Source organism: Typopeltis vanoorti, chromosome 17 (genome assembly GCF_054136105.1).
Source record: "Typopeltis vanoorti isolate ZY-2024b chromosome 17, IOZ_Tvanoo_1.0, whole genome shotgun sequence".
In the NCBI taxonomy this organism is placed as follows: Eukaryota; Metazoa; Arthropoda; class Arachnida; order Uropygi; family Thelyphonidae; genus Typopeltis; species Typopeltis vanoorti.
In genome coordinates, this window is record NC_143565.1 from 33,024,713 (window position 1) to 33,042,529 (window position 17,817).

Genomic DNA, 17,817 nt, shown 5'->3' on the forward strand with positions numbered 1-17,817 from the left:
TTCTTTGATTCTATGGAGGTCTGGTTGTTAGTAGTAGTAATATTCTTATTATTATTATTATTGGTGTTTTCATACCTGCAGAAAGATAAAAAGTTAGATTTTTGTTCCATTATTTTAAGATAATATGAGGCTAGTAATTTTATTAAGTAAGGAAACAGTCATTTCTGATATTCAAAAGAGCTAAGTTATAGTTTTGTTCATAGGCAAGTGGGTAAGTCTTCTTCTTCTTCTCTCTTCCATCATCTATGTGGATGATGATGATGAGGCTGAATGAACTCTTTCCACTTCTGTCTGTCCCGGGAGAGTCCGAACAATTCTGTCCAGTTTGGTGTTGCTTGTTGTGATTTGGTTTTCAGGTCCTCTTTTATTTTGTCTATCCATCTAATTCTGGGCCGTCCTTTGGATCTTTTACCTTCTATCGTTATATTCAGGGCTTTAGATGGCAGTCTTTCTGTTCCCATTCTGGTCACATGGTCAAACCATTGCAGTCTTCTTTCTTGGATTTTGTCTATTATTGTTATTTCAATAGTGGGTAAGTAGTGCTATTTTTTTGACAATGGCAGTTTTTTGAGAAATTATATTCAGAACGTTTTTACCTGTACAACAAAATAATGTGGATGTTTGATGATTTTCATGGTGGTGTAATTTAATTTAATGAAATAACTTCTGAAAAGATATTTTTATATCAGTTGTTTTTTGTTAATTGTTTAAAAGTAAAATGTAGGTATTTTTGTTTTTAATATTTCATAATTTATACAAAATAGAATGCTTTATTAATTAAGCTTTACAATGTGCAAATTAAATTTATTGTGATGAGATGAAATTAGATTTTTTTGTTATTATTATTATTTGGTTGTGGTATGAAAAATGTTTGTAAATTCTAGTGTTAATTTGAATTAATTATATGTAATCTTACCTTTCCAGTCAGATATAAATGTGCTTAGAAGTTTAATAGAAGTAACCAATGCCATTAATTTGGATATACAGAAAGGAATAATGTATTATAATAAAGAATTTGAAAGGTACTTTAACTTTTAAATATTTGCATCATGTTTAAGGAATAGCTACATTGTTGAATGCTACTAATATAAATACTGCATGAATTAACTTCATTTACCTTAGATTCAATGGACTGTTATGACTAAGGAACTTTGCTTCTTGTTTTAAGTTTGGTAATATATAGCTGTTAATGGTGCCTTCATAGTTTGTCATGTCTTTCAAGATATGTTAATTCTGGCTGGTTTGTATGTGTTTTGAGGACAGAATCCAGAGCTTCTGACAGCAGAACTTTAATAGCATTCAGTTTGATCAGCTAATCCATTTTCTAAAAAAAGACTTATAAATGTTCATACACAAGTATTTAGTTTTTATTATAAAAATCAAAATTAATTAGGTAATATGATTTGCCTAGATAGCACAATTGGATTGGAAATATAACAGAAATAACATGCCCTTTGATTGGAAAATATCTGGGTTTGATTCTTGTTATGAAGAGGGAAACCCTTATATGGGCTTTTCTTCAATGCAAGGTGAGTTAGCCAATCTCGTATAGAGGTAGCAGGATTTTTTCTCCTGGAAACTGGTTTTTCATCCTGCATACAGACAAAGCGGCCTTCAAAACACATGCGATTTATAGACAAAAAGTACTGTTGTTGGTGATGATCGGTGGTAGATGGCATTGACAGTTGTAGTAGTAGTGTCATAGTAGGAGAATTAAGCAGTAGCAGAAAGAATGAGATGTATTTAGTGAAGTAGAGAAGGTGCCCCCCCATGATGAGTCCTTGGACTCCCTGGAGGTGTCAATTAATAATAATAGTAATAATATTCAAATTAAGTGGATATTGAATCCGACATTATATCTTAGCCGAATAAGAAACTCAAAGGTAGAAAGTCTATCTAAGAGTTTCATGCTGAATATAGAAAACTATAAAAATTCGGCGAGTCCAAGCGTAAGCCAACAGGTGATACATGCTGGGGCAACTAGTAGTAAAGGTGGAGTAAGCTCTGATCACTGTCCTTAGTATTTTCCCATAATGTAAAACACATGACCTAGGAGACGTATGCTGTTATACAATATGGGAAAAGGTCACCACCCAGTATTAAATATTAGTATTTTCCCATAATGTTATACATTATGGGAAAATACTAAGGACAGTGATCAGAGCTTACTCCACCTTTACTACTAGTTGCCCCAGCATGTATCACCTGTTGGCTTACGCTTGGACCTTTTTTGAGGTCTAGTCAATGAGTAGGTAGACCTAGATGTAAATACTTCATGTAAATACTTCAGTATTTACATCTATTATTTACAAAATAACTACTCACTATCATTCTCATTACCAACCAACAATAGTCCAGATATCCTTTGGAAAATCGCCTCAGTGTGTGTGTGTGTGTGTGTGTGTCTGTATATAACTGAGAGAAGAGAATGTTATCTACTGACTTTTGGTAGGAAAAGTAAATAGGGATGAAATGACCAAGAGATATAAGTTGTTGGTATGTAAAGATTATTATTATTATTATTATTATTATTATTATTATTATTACGGGCAACCTCCCTCATTGAGGGAGGCCCTAAACATGTCAAGAACCATCCAACATATGCATAGGATTATCATACTTTGCTTTCAAGACATTCACAGTCATGGCACCCACAACAGACAGTAGCAACCTATTCCACTCATTCACTAACCTCTAAGCAAAAAAACCTAGTTCTAACACTCTTGCTAACTACACTGTTACTCAGTTTCCATGGGTGGCCCCTAGTTCTCCACACCTGTTCTAACAAATTTCCTCTGAATTAATCTTGTAAAAACCTTTCAGTAATTTGTATGTCTCAATCATATCATCCCTTTTCTGTCTCTCAACCAGTTTCTGTAACCCACAAATCTTCAACCATTCTCTTAAGGTGATCTGATGAGCTGTTAGCCACTTTTTCTGTGTGTCTTCTAAACTTTAACTCCCTATCCACTAACCCTCCCAAGTTTCTGGCTTCATTCCATAGACCTGCTACCATCTTGGTCACTCGCCTCTGGATCCTTTCTACCTCCTCCTTCTCCCCATCACCAAGAAATGCAGTAGTCAAGTTGGGGTCTTATCAAGGCTCGATAAAGAGAAATAGTAGCTTGATTGTGTCTGCTCATCAAAGTAGTCTTCAGTAACCAAGTGATCTGATGAACTGCTTTAGCCATTTTTGCTATGTGCCCTCTAAACTTTAACTCCCTATCCACTAACACTCCCAAGTTTCTGGCTTCGTCAATCTCCTGGAGTACAGTTCCACCAATGTGGTATACAGCTGGTAATCTTTTCACCCCAAAATGCATAACCTTACACTATGTCACATTAAACTGACATCCATTCTGCTTTGCTCAGAGTATCTATCCAAATCATCCTGCAAAATTTTGACATCATCTGTATGAACTGTTGCTCAACCTGACTATGCATCATCGGCAAATAACTGAATAGTTCCTCTAAGATCCTTTCTTATATCGTTAATGAACAAATTAAAAGTAGCAGTCCAAGAACAGAACTCTGTGGCAAGTCACTAGCCACAGGCTATCTTTTGAACTCTACTCCTGAATAAACTATTCTCTGATATCAACCTATCTCACAACCCTATATCCATGCCAATGTGATGCAGTTTACTGATTAGAATTCCATGTGGTATCATTTCAAAGGCCTCTGCAAAGTCCAGCATTATCACTGTAAACCCATTACTTTTATCCAACTGAGCTTTTACTGTATTATAAAACGTGAGCAAGTTACTGAGGCATGATCTACCATTCACAAAACCATGCTGCCCCCCATACATCATTCCATTTCATTTATCCATTCCTGTATTTGGGTTTTCACCAGTTTCTCCAGTACTTTGACAAAAACTTCTGATATTATTATTATTATTACTTAGGCCTCCATGGAGTCAAAAGATTCATTGTGGATGTCCTTCCTAAGATCCTAAGAAATAAAGCCTGTCAAGACTCATCGAGGGGAGGTCCCCCCCCTAAGAAACACAAAGTCTATCATACCACTCCTTAAACACATTGACCGTTCTTGCTCTCACCACTCCATCAGGCAATGCTTTCTATGGTTCAACCACCTTCCATGCAAAGAAACCACTGCTCACCCTCTTCCTCACAGTTTCCTTTCATAACTTCCAAGGATGGCCTCTTGTCATCACTCCTTTCTGCTGTTCAACCAAGCGAAAGAACTCAACAGTGTCAACCCTGTAACCACCTCTCAACAGTTTAAAAGTCTCAATCATATCACCTCTCCTTCTTCTATCCACCAAACTCTGCAGTCCACATTCCCTCAGCTGATCCTCATAACCAAAATTGTACAGTCCTGAAACCATCTGTCTCTGTACCCTTTGTCATCTGTCTCTGTACCCCTTCCACAGTTAATTTATCCCCTTCAAATCCTGGGGAACAAATCTGAAAACAATAGTCCAAGTGTGGTCTTATCAGAGACTTATACAATGGAATGATAACCCTCTTATCTCTGCAGGTCAGTGTCCTTCTCATAATTGCAGCAATCCTCTGTGTTACCTTCACCACCTTTGCAATATGTCCCCTAAATTTCAGGTTTCTATCAATCATCAACCCCAGATCTCTTGTCTCCCCAACTTCCTCCAGTTTAACTCCTCCCATAGAGTATGCAGCATCCCATCTATGTTTCCCAAACCTCAAGACCTTACATTTTGCTGCATTAAACTGACACCCCCATTCATTTGCCCATCTATCTAGCTTATTCAAATCCTCTTGCAGGGCTACCACATCTGCACTATTACTAATAATCCTTCCCAGCTTTGCATCATCTGCAAACAACTGAATATCCCCTTGCAATCCACTGGCAATGTCATTGATATAAAGGTTAAATAATATAGGTCCTAGTACTGAGCCCTGTGGGACCCCACTTGTAACCCTCTGCCTCCTTGAAATTGCTCCACTATACACAACTCTCTGATACCTATCAGACAGCCAATCCTGAATCCAGTTGACCAATCTGACATGCAGACCCATGTGCAACTTGAATATCAGCTTATCATGTGGCACCCTGTCAAATGCCTTCACTAAGTCTAAGAAAATTGCAGTATATGCCTTTCCCTCATCTAATGTTCTTGTAACTTTATTATAAAAGGCTAGCATTTTGCTAAAACAAGAGCGCCCCTTCACAAATCCATGTTGACTCTCACAGATAACATTACCCTCATATGCCCAATGCTGTATGCGGTCCCTCACTACTTTCTCCAAGATCTTAACAACTACTGATGACACACAAACTGGCCTATAATTAGGCACTTCCAGTCTGTTACCCTTATGCAATGGCACTATCTTACCTTCTTTCCATTCCCTAGGCACCTTTCCCGCAGCCAGACTTTCATTGAAAAGCCAATTTAAAGGCAATGCCAGTTCCCTAGCACATTCTCTCAAAACTCGTAGTGAAATACCATCCAGTCCCAAAGCTTTACTGACATCCAGAGTACTCAGTATTTGAAACACACTCTCCTCCTGTACCTCTAAACCTTGAACCTGCCCAATCCCTCTAGCATTAAAACTGACTCCTCCAGGATGAAATACTCCAATAAAGTGTTCATTGAACAATTCCACTATGTCCTCTGCATCAGTCACTCTATTCCCATTTTGATCCCACAATATCATTCCACAGTCATTTCTCCTCCTACTGGCCACATATCTAAAAAAATTCCCTAGGATTTTCTTTGGATCTTAGGGTCAATCTCCTCTCATATTCCAGTTTCATCTTCCTTACCATACTAGTCACTCTTCTGGCCTGTGTCTTATACTTTTCATGCATCTTCTCTTCACCTGTCTCCTTATATCTCAGCCTCTTTTTTGCATAGAATTCCTGTTTAATATTGTTTGTTATCTGCTTTATTTCAAATTGTGTCCTCTTGTTCACTCATGGTATACAACTTACCATTGCTGCTAACAAATATTATTTCATAATTTCTCATGCACTAATGATATCCCGGCCTTCCAATTCCTCCCTCCATGAAACTTCCCCAAGTTGACGTCTTAGGCTCTTATAATTACCTGTCTTATAATTCCACATAAGTTCCCTTCTCTTTGATGCTCCTGCTTGTCTATTCATTTTCCAAGTGAAAACCATACGGTTCCTCCCTCAAACTGGTGGAAGAGATGTCATCTCAGTTATTATCAACTCTTCTGATGCTATAACCAAATCCAAAACTCTTGAACCTCTTGTTCTCTCTATTACATGTTGCCTAAGACATTTGTCTCTCAAGAATTCTAGAAATTCCATTTCCTTATTGCTACATGCATCTTCCTCTCCCCAGTTTATACTACTGTAGTTAAAATCTCCCATAACAATCATTCTTCTTGCACTTGCCAAACTTAACTGTCTAAACATCTCCTGGTCCCCATCCTCTGTGCTCCTGGGTCTGAGCAACACCCCACTAAATATCCTGTCTTGCCCACCTCTAGCTCACACCATATGCTCTGAAAATAATTTGTCTCACTGCCTTCCAAAGCCTCCACTCTTAGAAGGCATAGGTTGTCACTTCTCATAAGCAGTATCCCACCACCACGCTCTCTCCTCCTATCTTGCCGAAAAATGCTGTACCCAGCAACTTCTATTCTTCCTGTTATTATATCCTCTTCTGTCAACCACATCTCAGTGATCCCAATAATGTTTGGCCAGGCTGATGCTATCTGTGCCACCAATTGCTCTCCCTTATTCCGGATACTGCTGGCATCAGTAAAGTTCTACACCAGTCTTGGAGCATCCTTTATGCAATGGAACTATTTTCCCTCTTTCCATCCCCCTCGGGTCTAACCAAGAGTTGAGACTTAGATTAAACAATATAATCATGGGCACTGATGATGCAAGTTCTGCAAGATATTTTAAATGGCATTACTTTCAGACTACATTATGTGAAATGCAAATAGTTCCTCATTCTTCCAACGAAATTTTAAAATTGCAGTTATTGACAATGGAACTAGGTTGGCAAATTTACTTTTTCTGTTACTGGTAATTTGGTAAAAATTTTCATTAATATTGGTTTACTGGTAATTATTTCTTACATTTTCAAAAAAAATTCAAAACTCTATATTGAAAGAAAAATAATAATCAAGAGATGAACTTGTTTCTTTTCTTATTATAAATGTGTTCACTAACTCTATGATTATTTTTGTTATTCTACATTTTCATATGCATGTACTGTATTGTACAATGCATTTGGCCATAAATTCACTTGCGATCTGATAGGAAACAAGTTCATCTCTTGATTATTATAAAAGAGGATTACGACTTCTCTAAACAAAAGTGTTTGGAGTGTGATTGTAGATTTCAGAAATGACTCAGTTATATGTAACAGCAAACAAATTAATAATGATTGTACATAATTTATGTAATGGCTAACTTTGTAAGAATTAATTAAATCATTTAAACAAGCTAAATAAGTAACAATTCTTAATTAAGACAAATAATTACAACACACACACATAACACACGCACTCTATTGTTATTATTATTATTATTATCCCAAGACCTCATAGGACATCCTTTTATCATACACAGAGCTCATCATACCCCATCTTAAAAACACTCAAATTCTCTGCAGACACCACCCTTTCAGGCAAGGCAGTCCAATCATTCACAACTCTGCATGCAAAAAACTTACTTCTCACTCCCCAGTTGCCTCTGGACCCTTTCCAACATCCTTTCATCCTTTTGAAAACCAAATGACCAAATCTGTGCACAGAAGTTCATGTGTGGCCTAATCAGAGTCTTATACAATGGAACAAGAATCTCCTTACTCTACAAGTCTGTGTCGTCTGCATCATTCCCAGAATTCTTTGTGCTGCCCTCACAATTTTGGCAATGTGTCCCCTAAATTTCAGATCCTTATCCACTATTATCCCAAGATCTTTTATTTCCTCCACCTCCAACCATATATCCCCACCAAGCATAAATTATACATCCCATCTTTCTTTTCGGATTTTAAAACCTTACATTTTGCAACATTGATCTGGTATCCCCCACTCCCATTGCCATTCACTCAATCTATTCAAGTCTTCTTGTAAGGCCAAAACATCTTTTCTACTGCTCATAGTTCATCCCAACTTTGCATCATCTACAAACAACTGAATATCCCCATCCAAATCCTCCCCAATATAATTAACATACAGGTTAAATAGCAATGGCCCTAAAACAGACCCGTCAGCCACACCACTAGTGGCTTTCCTCTTGCAGGATATTGCTTCCCTACCCAAACCTTGCTGATATCTTTCAGATAGCCAGTCTCTGATCCAATGCACTAATCTAATATCCAACCCTATCCGCTGTAATTTGACTATCAACTTATCATGCGGTAAGCTATCAAACTTTGCAAAATCTAAGTATACTACTGTATATCCCTCTCTCTGTCCAAGGAAGCTCACCTTATTGCGATGAGTAAGTACATTATTAAACATGACTTTCCTTTAGCAAATCCATGCTGTCCATCAAAGATAATACCATTGTTGAACTAAGACCCAATTCTGGATCCTAGTTCTCACCAGCTTTTCCAACAACTTAACCACAATACCTGACACAGAGATTGGCATATAATTTGATGCTTGAGTTTAATACTTCCATTATGAAGCAGCAGAATCTTGCCCTCATTTCCACTCCTTTGGAACTCGACCCAGTGCAAGACTCATATTAAAAAAAATATGTCAAGGGAGATGCCAACTCCCTGGCACATTCCTTCAGAATATGTGGGTGATATATTATAAGTCCCGCAGCCTTATTAACATCAAGTTTGCTCATTTCTCTATATGCCTCTTGCTCACTTACAGTCAGTCTCTCCTGCCCATCATCAACTACTCTCAAACCCTCCATGATATCACATTCACAAGAATGAAAGACCTTTATGAACTGCTCATTTGGCATCTCCACTATCTTCTGCAGCTGTTATTCTTACACCATTTTCTCCAATCAATGTCATCCTTCTATAATATATTTTTTTTTTTTTTTGCTGGCAACATATTGAAAGAACTCCCTAGGATTCTTTTGGGCTTCATTAGCTAACTGATGCTCATACTTTACTTTTTGCTATCCTTACCAACCAAGTCACCCTTCTTGCCTGGTCTTTGTAATCATCATGGAATTGGTTATTACCTTCTCTTATGCTTCCGCTTTTTTCCTCTGCATTGCATGCTTAATCTCTTCATTCATCCATTTCACACCTACCTTATTTAACCTTCTGACCTTTGGAATACATTAAATATCTATACTGTATCTGTAGCCACCCAAAGTGCTTAAAATCCATTGAAGCTCTCCATAGTCTTCATAATAATCAAAATTTATATTCACATTATGTATGTTTAAATATACTATATACACAGTATACTTATCAGTTCGTTAGTAAATTTATCAATTACTCTGTTGATATTAATTTATCAATATTCTGTATATTGAACAATATATATATATATTTTTTTCGTTTTAGTTATGTTGGAGTAAACTACTCTGTTGTTATATATAAACAGTTAGAAAAATTGGTAAGTACTATACATTATCCAAATAAATTTGTTTGTTTATTTTAGTATTCTGAACATTTTTTAGTGTTCAGAATATTTAAATCTTTAAATAATTACATTATGTATCATTATTATCCTATATCCATGTTTCATGTATGTGGGTTATATTTATTATTGTATTGTTATTTTTGTGAAGTAGGAGAATCATTTCAAAAGTCTTCTTCTTCTTATTATTATTATTATTACACCCTACATGGAGTTGGCAGACTCATTATGGGAGGGTCATTCAAATGACAACATATTTATCATAATGAATTTTAAAATCCTTGATATTCCCTGAATTAAGTACATAATTTGGTAATGTGCTTCATTTACTGACAATTCTTCATGTAAAAAATCTACTTCTCACACCCCTCTTCACCACACTTACATAATTAGCTATGCAGACTCTCTCATTATCCATAATAAAGCTTAATGGTATAACTAACATCAAGAGGAAAAAATACATGTATTAAACCCACTAATATTTTGCTGGTTTGTTGTTTTAAGGATACTTGCGACATAAGACTGAATGATATAATCACGTAATCACAAGAAAGATATTTATTTAACCAAATATTTCGGTCTGGAAATAGCAGACCATCGTCGGTGGTATTACAAGAACAGTTTAAAAAAAAAAATATATACAAGCTAGAATACTAACAATAGATCGTTGAAATTAGAACATGCCGCGTGATGTTATATCACTAAGTATGAAACGAAATATTTTGAAGTAGAAACATGATTGAATTTGCTATAAAAAAAAAAAAAAAAAAAAAAAAAAAAAAAAAAAAAAATTAATGAGTAATCTTGATTAGGCTTTCCCAGATTTTTGATATAGATATGCAGTCATTACGATTCAGGTTGGGATGATGGAGCAAGGCCTCCACGCTTTCCTTGAACAAACGTTCGAACCTATAACGGGATCTATGTAAGAGGCGAGTTTTGGACCAAAGGATGCTGTGGTCAGTTTCAATCCCGTGTTGAGCCAAACCAGACTTTTCAGGTTTATTGTGAAGAATGGATGATTGATGTTCTTGGATTCTTTTTTCAAGAGAACGTCCAGTCTGTCCAAAGTAAGAGAGATCACAGTTGCAAGGAATTTGATAAACTCCAGGAAGAGATAAAGTTGAGCGTTTGTCTTTAGGAGAAGGAAAATGAGAAGACAATTTGTTAATAGGAGAATACGTAGCTGTTAAATCATATTTCTTCAAAATTCTTGCGATAGGTTCTGAAATACCGGAGATATAAGGAATAGGTACTCGACGTATTGAATCTTTGTTGTTTTGTGGAGGATTATAAGATGTAAGAAGACGTTGAATACTTTTTTCAGAAAAGCCATTGAGTTTCATGTGTTGCTGGATAGTAGAAAGTTCTTTCTGTAGATAATCAAAAGTAGAACAATTAGTTTTGGCTCTTTTGATGAGACATTTTATAATTCCTGTTTTTTGACATGGATGATGGGCTGATTCTTTCAGAATATAACGACCTGTGAATGTTGGTTTCCTGTATACTGTAGTTGTAAGAATATTTGAAGATGATCGGATGAGGAGAACGTCTAAAAAAGATAACTGGTTGTTTTCTTCTAATTCCATAGTAAACTTTATGCGATGATGTAAGGAATTAATACTGTTTAAAAAGGACGATAAAGTGTTTTTACTGTGAGGCCAAATAGCAAATATGTCATCTATATATCTTACCCAAAAAGATGGTAGAGGGAAACTAGATGTGAAGAGGACTTTTTCTAAATGTTCTAAATAAAAGTTGGCTAAAGCTGGAGAAAGAGGACTTCCCATGGCTGTTCCTTCTACTTGGCTATAAAATTTGTTTTGACATATGAAATAACCAGAATGTATAACGAAATCGAATAGTTTTATAATATCTTGAGGAAAGATGTCAGCAAGTAGTTTTAAAGTTTCCTTAAGAGGTACATTGGTGTATAAAGATTCTATATCAAAACTAACCATAAGATCTGTAGGTTGTAATGAGACATCTTTTAATTTTTCTAAGAAATCTGAGGAGTTAAACTACAGTATACAGGAAACCAACATTCACAGGTCGTTATATTCTGAAAGAATCAGCCCATCATCCATGTCAAAAAACAGGAATTATAAAATGTCTCATCAAAAGAGCCAAAACTAATTGTTCTACTTTTGATTATCTACAGAAAGAACTTTCTACTATCCAGCAACACATGAAACTCAATGGCTTTTCTGAAAAAAGTATTCAACGTCTTCTTACATCTTATAATCCTCCACAAAACAACAAAGATTCAATACGTCGAGTACCTATTCCTTATATCTCCGGTATTTCAGAACCTATCGCAAGAATTTTGAAGAAATATGATTTAACAGCTACGTATTCTCCTATTAACAAATTGTCTTCTCATTTTCCTTCTCCTAAAGACAAACGCTCAACTTTATCTCTTCCTGGAGTTTATCAAATTCCTTGCAACTGTGATCTCTCTTACTTTGGACAGACTGGACGTTCTCTTGAAAAAAGAATCCAAGAACATCAATCATCCATTCTTCACAATAAACCTGAAAAGTCTGGTTTGGCTCAACACGGGATTGAAACTGACCACAGCATCCTTTGGTCCAAAACTCGCCTCTTACATAGATCCCGTTATAGGTTCGAACGTTTGTTCAAGGAAAGCGTGGAGGCCTTGCTCCATCATCCCAACCTGAATCGTAATGACTGCATATCTATATCAAAAATCTGGGAAAGCCTAATCAAGATTACTCATTAATTTTTTTTTTTTTTTTTTTTTTTTTTTTTTTTTTTTTTTTTATAGCAAATTCAATCATGTTTCTACTTCAAAATATTTCGTTTCATACTTAGTGATATAACATCACGCGGCATGTTCTAATTTCAACGATCTATTGTTAGTATTCTAGCTTGTATATATATTTTTTTTTTTAAACTGTTCTTGTAATACCACCGACGATGGTCTGCTATTTCCAGACCGAAATATTTGGTTAAATAAATATCTTTCTTGTGATTACGTGATTATATCATTCATTTTGCTGGTTTTCTACCCAGCATCATCAGAGTACAGTGATAACTGTGACAAGAGCACAGCACAGCACTAAACCAAATAGTTGTAGAAACAATTTAAATTGTAACTGACATCTCATGTCCTTATATGGCATCAAAGATCTGGGAGACTATAATTTTAAGACCTAATATCCATACTTCTCCTCCAAATTAACTTTGTAGTTATCTGACCAATAGAGGGTACCACATAAGGACATTAGATGTCAGTTATAATTTAAATTGTGTCTACAATTACTTGGTTTCTTGTTATGTGCTTGTCACAGTTATCATTGTGCTCTGATGATGATGCTGGGTATGAAACTAGTAAAATATTAATGCATTTAATGAATTTTCCTCTTTTTATGAGTTGTACCAGTGGTTCTCAACCTTTTATGCTTTACTTACCCCCCCCTGGAAATATGTATGTAACTGGCATACCCTTGTACAGATAGATAAAACTATAGTTATAGTATAACAATGGGAATAAAATAAAACATATATATATATATATATATATATATGCATTAAATATTGTATTCATGAATTACATATATCGATAAACACAGAGTGACATAAACAATTTTACAATTTAACAAACTTGTATAAACATGAACTACTGTGCTGTGCTTCGTCACTCAGCTCTGAAATTAATCAGTATTGCCAATTTAGTGACTTTGTTAGTAGATCTAGTGACTTTTTGGGCTCTCACAGTTACATTGAGCTTTATTATGGATAATCATAGACCATCTGACCAATATACTATTTATTACCATCCTTTGCAGCTTGTACTTATACACCAACTTATCATGCAGTATTCTCTCAAACGCTTTTTTAGAGTCCAAGATATCATTGTCCTTAATCATTGTATATGATTCTCCCTTTTCTAACACACTTGTTACCTTATCATAAAATGCAAGTAAATTACTAAAACACGACCTATCCTTTACGAATCCATGCTGACCATCATAAAGAATACTACTCCATAATCTCATAATAACCTCACTATCTCTGATTCTCAGTGTGCTCTTCAACTTACAAGTGATCATTCAAGCTATTTTTGCCTGCTTTTGTAATTGGCCCTTTTATTGTGCCTCTCCACTCAAATTCCTACCCTCATCAATTTCTGCAGTCCGGTTCCATCGTTGTAATATGCAACTTGTAATTTTTTTTCATTCTGAAGTACATAACTTTACACTTTGCACATTAAACTGAACAACTATTATCCTTTGTCTATATCTTAATCTATTAATCGTCTAGTGTAATTCTACACCAACTTTATAGAACTCCCCCTCCCAGTTTTGCATTGTCAGCACAGAACTGGATATTCCCCTTTCAAATCATGCAGAGTGTTATGAATCTATATAATTAACCAATTAAATATCAGCAGACTAAGTGTAAAACCTTGTAATATACTATGGCTTGCCTATATTTTCCTAGATTCTTCTATATATGCTATTTTTTTTATATGTATTCATCAGCCATCCGCTTATCCACATTACCAGTTTCACATCCAACCCTATTTGCCTAAATTTATAGAATAGGATTCCAGACTTTGTATTCTTAGTGTACTTTATACCTTTGTAATATAATAAATAACAAATTATGATAGTGATAAATATTTTTTTTTTTCACATTTGACGTCCGTAGATGCCGTATGGTCACTGCCGTACCTCACATGGTTTCGGCAATGATGTCTTCTGCTAGAATAAGTGGTAGGGTCGCTGATTCCCTTTCCACACAAAGTTTGGAAAGGGAAACAAAGGGATTTGTTTGTGATTGTAGGACAATCACAAACCGTGATTGTCCAACAGGCCGTGGGATTCGGAAGTGTCCTACAGGCCACAGGAAGAGGTGGGATTCGAACCCATGGCCTCTTGGCTGGAAAGTGGACACGCTAATCACTCGGCCAACCAGGCCAGCTCAGTAAATTTGATATGCATATTTGAAAATATTTTTGGTTTTATTTATTTCATATTTTCTTTCATAATTAAAAGTTAACTAGGGGAAGAAGGCTGCTTTTTTTTTAAAATGAAAAACTGCATTGATACATACATATAAAAAATATTTTTAACTGAACCATGTTAATAATGTCATCCATGTATGTGCAGATTAGCCACATCCTTTTCACAAATTAATTTCCACCTTACCAGATAACACGGGATAAGTAATTACAATCAAGAGGATCGATAGGCCCCGCTTTCATGGTCCGTATTCGTACTGAAAATCAAGATCAAGCCAGCTTTTGCCATTTTACTCTATGCGAGGTTTCTGTCCTCACTGAGCTCATCTTAGGACGCCTGCGTTACCTTTTGACAGATGTACTGTCCCAGTCAAATTCCCCATCTGACACTGTTCTCGGAGCAGATTGCACCAAGCAGCGAAGTCCCGGCACTTAGGGCTAGAATCATGGACTCAGAGGATTTCTTTACTGACTCGGTGAAGCAGAGAGCTTCACCGAGTCAGTAAAGAAACGATGAAATTTGCCGAGTGGTTAGCGTATCTGCTCTCCAGCCAAAAGGCTGCAGGCTTGAATCCCGCTGTGGGCATGGATGTTTGTGATTGTCTGTGAAAATAGTAGTGGTCGGCAGTAGATGGCTTTGGTGTAGATGATGAAGGTAGTTGTGGTTAGTGCAGTGGTGGAGACGTAAAGTTGTATTGCAGGTGCCTTCCTTCAACGAGTCTTTGGACTCCCTGAAGGTGTTATATAATAATAATAATTACCTGAGCAGTATAAAATGCACAAACTAGACAAGTGAGATGGTAGGGAAAGCAGAATTGGATTGAGAAATAATTAGCTAAGCAATTAAAAGACATTCTAGAGAATTACTGCTTCACTTTGCTGCCAATAAGAATATCTATAAAATAAAAAAAAAGCTTGTTGAATCCAGATATTAGCAGGGTGTCAGATGCACTAGACCAGTGCTTCCCAAACTTCTGGATATCAGGGCCCCCTTTGCAAAAATTAAAATATTTCACAGCTCCCCCTCAAAAAAAAATCATAATAGAGACATATATATTATTATAATATTTATTGTATTTATATTCAATACAAAACATAAGCAGCGAATATTGCAAAAATCAAATGCACATATTACATTTTTTACCTCTTACCGTTTGGTTCTGAAGATGATGCAGGCTGTTTTGGTAAAATATGAAACACTGTCCTTTTTTTTTTTTTGAGTCTATTTCTGCTTCTTCTGATTGTTTGCGGGATTTTTTTTTTTTATCAGCCACTTATCCATCTCAGGGTTAAATTTTTTAACGTAGAATAGATCAAATAATAGCACCACTTACCGATACTGGCACACCACAGACTAACAACATGAAATTAGTGAATATTACCTGAATAAGGGAATCCCTGGACCAGGAACATTTTTCTCTTTTGTGACTTTTCTCTCTTTACAGTAATTAAGCCTAATGCGAAACAGACAGCAATGACAGATTATCAAGAAGTGCATATGATTGGTGCGGTATTAACAAAAGATCACGCAACCAAAAGATAAAAGCATAGCTGACAATTAAGTTGAAATGCTAACTCTCTTCAACCGAATTCCATATGTGAAACTGCCATAACATTCATTATATATATATTACTTAGTTTTAAATCTTTTACGAATTTTAACACGTTTACAATTTTAACACGTTCGGTTGAATTTTATTGCTGCCTTGGGAAAGCGAACTCACACATGTCTAATTAATAACAATAGTTTTTAGTTAGATACTGTGTTTGCCTATGCAACATATGGTTTTGGTTCAGTCTATATAGCATAGTTTCTGTATGAGGGGACATGTGATTCATTAATTAGTGTGTTTTTATCCCTGTTGCCTCTAATTGCACTATTTCTTGAGAAATATATTACACAGACTGCTCATACCTTATTCACTGGCATAATAAAAGTACTTGTTTTTATTGCCTCTGCAGTATAGTGGCTGTTAGGGAGGGCGTGTTGTTTACCACTGCAAGCGAGTTACTATCTCCTCACATGAACTTGCTTAAGCTTTTTTGCATGTGTGAAGTATATGCGAAACTTTTATTGGTAACAGAAAACTAGCTTGGATGACAGTGATAATATAAAACAAGTTTTGATGTGTATGTAAAGTCAATATCAACAGTCCCTGATTACGAATGCATGATGAAAGGGACAGGAAGATATAGAGCTTCCCTGGAGAGCATTCAAAGTAAATACAATTAACCACTGCTTTGAAATGAAACATATGAAACATATGAACATTTGAAATGAAACATATGAATTTTGTGAACCAACACCAATGTGTGAATTTTTCCATTAAAATATAAAAAATAACAAAAAAAAAATAATAAATAATAAAAGTTAAATACGTTTTTTTTTAAATAAAAAAAAATCAACTTAGTCTTAAAACATTTTAAGTTTGTTTTCATTATTTCACAGACCCCCTCAACAAAACCTATGGCCCCCCAAGGGGGCCGCAGCCCACAGTTTGGGAAGTGCTGCACTAGACCTAAGTTATTCAGCATTTACTTTTTTTATTTTTTATTTTATTTTTTTATTTTTGTATTTGGTAAGGTATACATTCTTGGCAGACTGATTAGATTTCTGAATGCTCTGAGGGAACTGAACAAAAAGTAGAAGTAGATGAATTAGAGTATCAAAGCTAGTCCAAGACCTTTATTCAAATATAAGTTTACATCCCTCCAGAAATTACTTTACATTATCAATATCATGCTAATAAAAGAGGACAAAGGTAATGCCACAGTAGTTAGGAGTGAAAAATACATATCCCAGCTCAGTAAATTTGATATGCATATTCGAAAATATTTTTGGTTTTACTGGAGGATGATAATACGTACTCTTGATGAACTTAGTAATAGGTATTATTGTTCTCTAATCTTGGACAGACAACAAGACACACAAAAATACCAGAAATGTGATCAAAGCCTTATCAACTGGTCTGAGGAAGTTGAGAATTGCCACTCTTCCAAACACCATTAGTTCCTAGAATTCATGGATTCTAAAGATGCACAAAACAGAGTGGCCTGTGAAACCTATTGTAGATGCTAGAGATTACCAATTTCTATTTTACCAATATCTCTAAATATCTTTGATGGCTAGTAGTACTGCATATAGGAAAAACAGAGTCCTATGTAAAAATAAAAAAAATAAAAAAAAGTTCACATTTCATTGAAAAACTAAAAAGGTAGTAATAGGACCATTGGACCTTCTGGCAAGCTTAGATGTCATGAATCTATTTATGAAAATTC

General features: G+C 35.5%; 1 protein-coding gene across 1 annotated transcript in view; it reads left to right on the top strand.

Annotated features, from left to right (window-relative positions):
- The window catches only part of LOC150097276 (BAI1-associated protein 3-like), a 533,976-nt gene that overhangs the window by 255,139 nt on the left and 261,020 nt on the right, over window positions 1–17,817 (top strand). The window contains 2 exon segments of the mRNA XM_090407633.1: window positions 925–1,022; window positions 9,473–9,524. Coding sequence (XP_090263759.1) covers window positions 925–1,022; window positions 9,473–9,524 — 150 coding nt within the window.